Source organism: Lipotes vexillifer, unplaced genomic scaffold (assembly GCF_000442215.2).
Source record: "Lipotes vexillifer unplaced genomic scaffold, Lipotes_vexillifer_v1.1 scaffold402, whole genome shotgun sequence".
Classification (NCBI taxonomy): domain Eukaryota; kingdom Metazoa; phylum Chordata; class Mammalia; order Artiodactyla; family Lipotidae; genus Lipotes; species Lipotes vexillifer.
The window spans coordinates 3,053,120-3,063,165 of NW_006798409.1; the positions used below are offsets into that span (position 1 = coordinate 3,053,120).

General features: G+C 40.4%; 1 protein-coding gene across 1 annotated transcript in view; it reads right to left on the minus strand.

The window, feature by feature from the left end:
* The window catches only part of TTC3 (tetratricopeptide repeat domain 3), a 140,983-nt gene that overhangs the window by 81,931 nt on the left and 49,006 nt on the right, over positions 1-10,046 (minus strand). The window contains exon 18 of the mRNA XM_007470490.1: positions 7,796-7,880. Coding sequence (XP_007470552.1) covers positions 7,796-7,880 — 85 coding nt within the window. The remainder of the gene's footprint in view (positions 1-7,795; positions 7,881-10,046) is intronic.

The window sequence follows — 10,046 nt, forward strand, 5'->3', positions numbered from 1 at the left end:
CCCATTCTGAGGACTGTCTTTTGGTCTTGTTTATGGTTTCCTTTGCTGTGCAAAATCTTTTAAGTTTCATAAGGTCCCATTTGTTTATTTTTGTTTTTATTTCCATTTCTCTAGGAGGTGGGTCAAAAAGGATCTTGCTGTGATTTATGTCATAGAGTGTTCTGCCTATGTTTTCCTCTAAGAGTTTGATACTGTCTGGCCTTACATTTAGGTCTTTAATCCATTTTGAATTTATTTTTGTATATGGTATTAGGGAGTGTCCTAATTTCATACTTTTACATGTACCTGTCCAGTTTTCCCAGCACCACTTACTGAAGACGCTGTCTCTTCTCCACTGTATATTCTTGCCTCCTTTATCAAAGATAAGGTGACCATATGTGCGTGGGTTTATCTCTGGGCTTTCTATCCTGTTCCATTGATCTATATTTCTGTTTTTGTGTCAGTACCATACTGGCTTGATTACTGTACCTTTGGAGTATAGTCTTAAGTCAGGGAGCCTGACTCCTCCAGCTCCATTATTTGTTCTCAAGATTGCTTTGGCTATTCAGGGTCTTTTGTGTTTCCATACAAATTGTGAAATTTTTTGTTCTAGTTCTGTGAAAAATGCCACTGGTAGTTTGATAGGGATTGCACTGAATCTGTAGATTGCTTTGGATAGTAGAGTCACTTTCACAATGTTCATTCTTCCAATCCAAGAACATGGTGTATCTCTCCATCTATTTGTATCATCTTTAATTTCTTTCATCAGTGTCTTATAATTTTCTGCATACAGGTCTTCTGTCTCCTTAGGGAGGTTTATTCCTAGATATTTTATTCTTTTTGCTGCAATGGTAAATGGGAGTGTTTTCTTAATTTCACTTTCAGATTTTTCATCATTAGTGTATAGGAATGCAAGAGATTTCTGTGCATTAATTTTGTATCCTGCTACCTTACCAAATTCATTGATTAGCTCTAGTAGTTTTCTGGTAGCATCTTTAGGATTCTCTATGTATAGTATCATGTCATCTGCAAACAGTGACAGCTTTACTTCTTCTTTTCTGATTTGGATTCCTTTTATTTCTTTTTCTTCTCTGATTGCTGTGGCTAAAACTTCCAAAACTATATTGAATAATAGTGGTGAGAGTGAGCAACCTTATCTTGTTCCTGATCTTAGTGGAAATTGTTTCAGTTTTTCACCACTGAAGACGATATTGGCTGTGGGTTTGTCCTATATGGCCTTTATTATGTTGAGGAAAGTTCCCTCTGTGCCTACTTTCTGCAGGGTTTTTATCATAAATGGGTGTTGAATTTTGTCAAAAGCTTTCTCTGCATCTATTGAGATGATCATATGGTTTTTCTCCTTCAATTTGTTAATATGGTTAATCACATTGATAGATTTGCGTATATTGAAGAATCCTTGCATTCCTGGAATAAACCCCACTTGATCATGGTGTATGATCCTTTTAATGTGCTGTTGGATTCTGTTTGCTAGTATTTTGTTGAGGATTTTTGCATCTATGTTCATCAGTGATATTGGCCTGTAGTTTTCTTTCTTTGTGACATCCTTGTCTGGTTTTGGTATCAAGGTGATGGTGGCCTCGTAGAATGAGTTTGGGAGTGTTCCTCCCTCTGCTATATTTTGGAAGAGTTTGAGAAGAATAGGTGTTAGCTCTTCTCTAAATGTTTGATAGAATTCGCCTGTGAAGCCATCTGGTCCTGGGCTTTTGTTTGTTGGAAGATTTTTAATCACAGTTTCAATTTCAGTGTTTGTGATTGGTCTGTTCATATTTTCTATTTCTTCCTGATTCAGTCTTGGCAGTTTGTGCATTTCTAAGAATTTGTCCATTTCTTCCAGGTTGTCCATTTTATTGGCATAGAGTTGCTTGTAGTAATCCCTCATGATCCTTTGTATTTCTGCAGTGTCAGTTGTTACTTCTCCTTTTTCATTTCTAATTCTATTGATTTGAGTCTTCTCCCTTTTCTTCTTGATGAGTCTGGCTAATGGTTTATCAATTTTGTTTATCTTCTCAAAGAACCAGCTTTTAGTTTTACTAATCTTTGCTATCGTTTCCTTCATTTCTTTTTCATTTATTTCTGATCTGATCTTTATGATTTCAATCCTTCTGCTAACTTGGGGGTTTTTTTGTTCTTCTTTTTCTGATTGCTTTAGGTGCAAGGCTAGGTTGTTTATTTGAGATGTTTCCTGCTTCTTAAGGTAGGACTGTATTGCTATAAACTTGCCTCTTAGAACTGCTTTTGCTGCATCACATAGGTTTTGGATCATCATGTTTTCATTGTCATTTATCTCTAAGTATTTTTTGATTTCCTCTTTGATTTCTTCAGTGATCTCTTGGTTATTTAGTAATGTAGTGTTTAGCCTCCATGTGTTTGTGTTTTGTACACTTGTTTTCCCTGTAATTGATTTCTAATCTCATACTGTTGTGGTCAGAAAAGATGCTTGATATGATTTCAGTTTTCTTAAATTTAATGAGGCTTGATTTGTGACCCAAGATCTATCCTGGAGAATGTTCCATGTGCACTTGAGAAGAAAGTGTGATCTGCTGTTTTTGGATGGAATGTGCTATAAATATCAATTAAGTCTCTCTGGTCTGTTGTGTAATTTAAAGCTTGTGTTTCCTTATTAATCTTCTGTTTGGATGATCTGTCAATTGGTGTAAGTGAGGTGTTAAAGTCCCCCACTATTATTGTGTTATTGTCAATTTCCTCTTTTATAGCTGTTGGCAGTTGCCTCATGTATAGAGGTGTTCCCATGTTGGGTGCATATATATTTATAATTTTTATATCTTCTTCTTGGCTTGATCCCTTGATCATTATGTAGTGTCCTTCCTTGTCTCTTGTAACATTCTTTAAAGTCTATTTTATCTGATATGAGTATTGCTACTCCAGCTTTCTTCTGATTTCCATATGTATGGAATATCTTTTTCCATCCCCTCACTTTCAGTCTGTATGTGTCCCTAGGTCTGAAGTGGGTCTCCTGTAGACAGCATATACATGGGTCTTGTTTTTGTATCCATTCAGCAAGCCTGTGTCTTGGAGCATTTACTCCATTCACGTTTAAGGTAATTCTCGATATGTATGTTCCTATGACCATTTTCTTAATTGTTTTGGGTTTGTTTTTGTAGGTCCTTTTCTTTTCTTGTGTTTCCCACTTAGAGAAGATTCTTTAGCATTTGTTGTAGAGCTGGTTTGGTGGTGCTGAATTCTCTCAGCTTTTGCTTGTCTGTAAAGCTTTTGATTTCTCCATCGAATCAGAGTGAGATCCTTGCCGGGTAGAGTAATCTTGGTTGTAGGTTCTTCCCTTTCATCACTTTAAATGTGTCATGCCACTCCCTTGTGGCTTGTAGAATTTCTGCTGAGAAATCAGCTGTCAACCTTATGGGAGTTCCCTTGTATGTTGTCATTTTCCCCTTGCTGCTTTCAATAATTTTTCTTTGCCTTTAATTTTTGCCTATTTGATTACTATGTGTCTCGGCGTGTTTCTCCTTGGCTTTAACCTGTATGGGACTCTGTGCACTTCCTGGACTGGGGTGGCTATTTCCTTTCCAATGGTAGCAAGTTTCCAACTATAACCTCTTCAAATATTTTCTTGGGTCCTTTCTCTCTCTTCTTCTTCTGGGACCCCTATAATGCGAATGTTGTTGCACTTAATGTTGTCCCAGAGGTCTCTTAGGATGTCTTCATTTCTTCTCATTCTTTTCTCTTTATTCTGTTCCACAGCAGTGAATTACACCATTCTGTCTTCCAGGTCACTTATCTGTTCTTCTGCCTCAGTTATTCTGCTACTGATTCCTTCTAGTGTAGTTTTCATTTCAGTTACTGTATTGTTCATCTCTGTTTGTTTGTTCTTTAATTCTTCTAGGTGGTTGTTCTTTAATTCTTCTAAGTCTTTGTTAAACATTTCTTGCATCTTCTCCATCTTTGCCTCCATTCTTTTTCCGAGGTCCTGGATCATCTTCACTATCATTATTCTGAATTCTTTTTCTGGAAGGTTACCTGTCTCCACTTCATTTAGTTATTTTTCTGAGGTTTTATCTTGTTCCTTCACCTGGTACGTAGCCCTCTGCCTTTTCATCTTGTCTGCCTTTCTGTGAATGTGGTTTTTGTTCCACAGGCTGCAGGACTGTAGTTCTTGCTTCTGCTGTCTGCCCTCTCTTGGATGAGGCTATCTAAGAGGCTTGTGCAAGTTTCCTGATGGGAGGGACTGGTGGTGGGTAGAGCTGTGTTGCTCTGGTGGGCAGAGCTCAGTAAAACTTTAATCTGCTTGTCTGCTGATGGGTGGGGCTGGGCTTCCTCCCTGTTGGTTGTTTGGCCTGAGGTGACCCAACACTGGAGCCTACCTGGGCTCTTTGGTGGGGCTAATGGAGGACTCTGGGAGGGCTCACACCAAGGAGTACTTCCCAGAACTTCTGCTGCCAGTGTCTTTGTCCCCAAGGTGAGCCACAGCCACCCCCCGCCTCTGCAGGAGACCCTCCAACACCAGACCTAGGTCTGGTTCAGTCTCCTATCGGGTCACTGCTCCTTCCCCTGGGTCCCGATGCACACACTACTTTGTGTGTGCCCTCCAAGAGTGGATCTCTGTTTCCCCCAGTCCTGTCGAAGTCCTGTAATCAAATCCCACTAGCTTCAAAGTCTGATTCTCTAGGAATTCCTCCTCCCGTTGCCGGACCCCTAGGTTGGGAAGCCTGACGTGGCGCTCAGAACCTTCACTCCAGGTGGTGGACTTCTGTGGCATAAGTGTTCCCCAGTCTGTGAGTCACCCATCCAGCAGTTATGGGATTTGATTTTATTGTGATTGCACCCTTCCTACCATCTCACTGTCACTCCTCCTTTGTCTTTGGATGTGGGGCATCTTTTTTGGTGAGTTCCAGTGTCTTCCCATCGATGATTGTTCAGCAGCTAGTTGTGATTCCGATGTTCTCACAAGAGGGAGTAAGAGCACGTCCTTCTACTCCGCTATCTTGAACCAATCTCCTTCACTATTTTCTACTTTGTAATTTCCTTCTACTTTCTTTGGGTTTTCTTCCCTGCTCTTGGAATGAATGCATCACTAATCTAAAAGTCTTTTTTCCTTTAATACGTACATTTAGCTTGATAAATTTCCTTCAAAGTAATATCAAAGTTGTACCCCTTGCATTTTTTTATTGAGAGGGAAATACAGAGATGTCCATATACCCCTTTGCCCCTTACATGAATAGCTTCCCCCATCATCAAAATCACTCCTCTGAATGGTATATTGGGCTGGCAAAAAAGTTCCTTCGGGGGGCTTCCCTGGTGGCACAGTGGTTGAGAGTCCGCCTGCCGAGGCAGGGGATATGGGTTCGTGCCCCCGTCCAGGAGGATCCCACATGCCGTGGAGCAGCTGGGCCCGTGAGCCATGGCCACTGAGCCTGCGCGTCTGGAGCCTGTGCTCCGCAGCGGGAGAGGCCACAACAGTGAGGAAAAAAAAAAAAAAGTTCCTTTGGTTTTTAAGTAAAAATAAAAGACATTTTTCATTTTCACCACGAACTTTATTCAACAACATATTCACCGTTTTGTTCCACTACCTTCTGCCATTTTTCAGGCAACTTCATAATTCCATCTTCCCAAAACTTTTTATCTTTTTGAGCAAAGAACTATTCCAGGTGCCTTTTACAGTCTTCCAGGGATTTGAAATTTTTTCCATTAAGAGAATTTTGTAAAGACCAAAGTCAATGGAAATCCAAAAGTGCAATGTCTGGTGTATATGGCAGATGAGTCAAAACTTCCCAGCCAAGCTCTAACAGTTTTTGCCTGGTCATCAAAGAAACATGCGGTCTTGCGTTATCTTGATGGAAGATTATGCATTTCCTGTTGACTAATTCTGGACACTTTTCATTGAGGGCTGCTTTCAGTTGGTCTAACTGGGATCAGTACCTGTTGGAATTAATCGTTTGGTTTTCCAGAAGGAGCTCATAATAGAGGACTACCTTCCAATTCCACCAAATGCACATCACCACCTTCTTTGGAGGAAGAACAGCCTTTGGTGTGGTTGGTGGTGGTTCATTTCGCTTGCCCCACGATCTCTTCCATTCCACATTACTGTATAGCATCCACTTTTCACTGCCAATCACAATTTTTAAAAGCAGAATGTTTTCATTACGTTTTAGTAGAAAGTCATATGCAGAAATATGGTCAAGAAGGTGTTTTTTGCTTAACTTATGTGGAACCCAAACATCAAAGAGATGAAAGTAACCAAGCTGGTGCAAATGATTTTCAACGCTTGATCTGGATATTTTCAGTATGTCGGCTATCTCCCATGTGGTATAACGTTGACTGTTCTCAATTAATGTCTCAATTTGATCGCTATCAACTTCAAATGGTCTACCCGACCATGGAGCATCGTCCAAAGAGAAACCTCCAGTACAAAACTTCACAAACCACTTTTGACATGTTCAATCAGTCACAGCACCTTCGCCACACACTACCAATCGTTTTTGCGTTTCAGTTGTGTTTTTACCTTTCTTGAAATAATAAAGCATAATATGCTGAAAATATTGCTTTTTTCTTCCATTTTCAATATTAAAATGGTTACACAAAAATTCACCAATTTTGAAAAGTTTTTTTTTAAATGCACACTGATATGACAGCTGTCACATACAATCAAAACTGTTTCAAATGAAGTTAAAGACAACTAAGTGCTACTAGAGCCATCTTACGTAAAAAACCAAATGAGGGACTTCCCTGGTGGTGCAGTGGCTAAGAAGCCACCTGCCAATGCAGGGGACCTGGTTTCGAGCCCTGGTCCAGGAAGATCCCACATGCCACGTAACTAAATCCATGCGCCATAACTACTGAGCCTGCACTCTAGAGCCCATGAGCCACAACTACTGAGCTCATTCGTGAGCCTCAACTACTGAAGCCTGCAAGCCTAGAGCCCGTGCTCCCCAGCAACAGAAGCCACTGCAATGAGAAGCCTGCACACCACAACGAAGAGCAGCCCCCGCTGGCCGCGACTAGAGAAAGCCCACACGCAGCAACGAAGACCCAATGCAGCCAAAGAAATAAAAAAAAAAAAAAAAACGAACCTTTTGGCCAACCCAATATACATACGTGGGGGGGGGGGCTTTTTTTTTTATTTAACCAAGGATTGGGGTGCTTTTTTTTTTATTTAACCAAGGATTAACCTACAATGACACATCATAATCACCCAAAGTCCACAGTTTACCTATGAATCCTATGGTTCACTCTTCGTGTTGTACATTCCATAGGTTCGGACAAATGTATAATGACTGTATCTATCATTTATACTATCATACAGAGGATTTTCACAGCCCTAAAAATCCTCTGTGCTGTGCCTATTCATCTCTTCCCCCTTGATGTACATTTTTCATTACTTACCAAATACTACAAAATTTTATATAGAAAGTTATATGATAAATCATTCAAAGAATTAAAAGTTTGCTTTTTAATGGTTCTATAGTAGGTATAATAAAACCGCAGGTGCTTAAACTTTTTTAAATGATTTAAACCTTCTTAAAATATTTAACTTAAAAGTTAACACTTTGGGAAGACTTGCTTCTTCCTTTTAAATCTATGGGAAACAAACAATTTTGTATTCAGTATTAACCATTAGTTAAATCTCTGGTTCACACACTTACCAAGTTAAAACCTAAATTAGTGACGATTTGGTTTCTTAGCAATCATCTATAAAATTATATGTTCATAACTAAAATTATTAAAAAAAAACTTTAGAGATGTACACAATTAGACTTAATTCATGTGAAAAATGTTATGTTCAAAGAGTTTGCTTTTCCATTAGAAAAGCCTTCGCCTTTACCTGGTGTGCAGCTCTGGAGGATTTAGAAAACTGTTTCTCCAAGATGTTTTTCAAATCTACTGGTAAACTCCCTTGTGAACCAGAACTAAAAGAGAAAAGCACTGTTTTGAATTATTTTAAAATAAAACAATCTTGCTTATTATATAAAGAAAAAAAATTTACTGAAGGTTATTTTAAACACTTAGTAAATGGAGAGTCACAAGTTCCTAAACAGAAATATTACCAAGATGCCAATTCTCTCCAAATTAATTTCTAAAGCCAATAAAAATCCCTATAAATTTACTTGGGAAAGGGGACCAGATGAACTGATTATTCAGATGTTATAGAAAAACAGCTTTAAAGAAAGAAAGTAGTGGATTTACACTGATTATTCAGATGTTATAGAAAAACAGCTTTAAAAAAAGAAAGAAAGAAATTAGTGGATTTACACTGATTACATAAAGTTATTACAAATCTAAAGTCATCAGTAACAACAAAGTCATGAAACAAGAAATGTGTCCCAAAACACTGCAAAGATGATCCATCTCATATGAAAATCTGTTAATAAGATATAACCTTTTCAGAAAGTCTGACCCGCAATGCTGGTGAGGGTAAGGAAGATTCAGGTACTCCAGGTGGGGTTTTCTGACACCACATGTGTGGGTTTCTGACACCACATACCTGTCATTTTTCCACACCGATTCTCCAACACCAACTGAGTGTCCAACAATTCAATTCTGACACCAACTCTGGAGTTAAGAACTCAGGCCCCACAGGTTAAAGGCTCAGTCCCACAAGACTGCCCTCACTTCAGCCACAATGGGGTACCCAGGCTACCCATACTTCTGCCCTGCCGACTACAAATTCAGGGGTTCCCGTGACTACCCCCTTGGGTTCAACTATTCCCTAGGACAACTCACAGAACTCAGGAAAGCGCTTTACTTACCATTACCAGTTTACTGTAAAGGATGTAAGTCAGGAGCAGCTCAGTGGAAAAGATGCATGGGAAGGTGTAGGGGCAGGGGGTGTCTCAGAGCTTTCACACAGTCCCAGAGTGCACCAGCTCCCCAGCATCTCGATGTATCCAGCAACCAGAAGCTCCCTGATCCCCTATGTTTAGAGGTTCTTACTGATATTTCATTACACAGGCATCAGTGATTTAACTACTGGACACTGGTGACTAAACTCAATTTCTTGCTCCTTCTTCTCCCCAAAGACTGGGGGTGGGGCTGAAAAGTTCCAACCAACCACACACTTTATCCTTCTGGTGACCAGCCTCAATCCTGAAGGTAGGGACCCAGCCTTGGGTCACTTTATTAGTATAAACTCAATAGAGAGGAAGGGGCTCATTATAAATAACGAAAGACTCTCTCATCACTCAGGAAATTCCAAGGGTCCTAGGAGCCCCGTGCCAGGAACTGGGGACACAGTCCGAATATATAAATATCTTTATTATACCACACCCTCTCATAGCTTAGTAGGAATGTGAACACTGCTCATTTTCTGAGAGGAGAATTTGGCAGTATCTATCAAAGTTAAAACTACACATCCCCTTTGACAGCAGTTCCACTCTAGAAATTTCTCCTTCACACACATCTATACTAGGAAATATCCTGCAGCCATGAAAATGAAGGATGTAGATCTCCATGGTCTGATATGGAAAGGTAGTCAAGGCATTTTAAAAGAGATAAAAGCAAGCTGTAGGCCAGAATAGTTCCAACAACAATGAAAACTATAGTGTTAACAATAATGATAGTTCAGGGCTTCCCTGGTTGGCGCAGTGGTTGAGAGTCCGCCTGCCTATGCAGGGGACACGGGTTCGTGCCCCAGTCCAGGAAGATCCCACATGCCGCGGAGCGGCTGGACCCGTGAGCCATGGCCGCTAAGCCTGCGCGTCCGGAGCCTGTGCTCCGCAATGGGAGAGGCCACAACAGTGAGAAGCCCGCGTACCGCAAAACAAATAATAATAATAATAATAATAATAATGATAGTTCAAATGTATTGAGCATTTACCATGTTCCAGGGCTCTAAGTATTTTATGTGGTTGTCCCATTTAATTGTTAAATAACCTCATGAAGTAGACATAATCAAGAAGAGCATTCAGTTTGAAAACAGAAACAAAATATCAGGAAAGGGCTTCCCTGGTGGCGCAGTGGTTGAGAGTCCGCCTGCCGATGCAGGAGACGCGGGGTCGTGCCCCGGTCCGGGAGGATCCCACATGCCGCGGAGTGGCTGGGGCCGGGGGGCAAGGGTGGCGGGGCGGCGCGGGGCG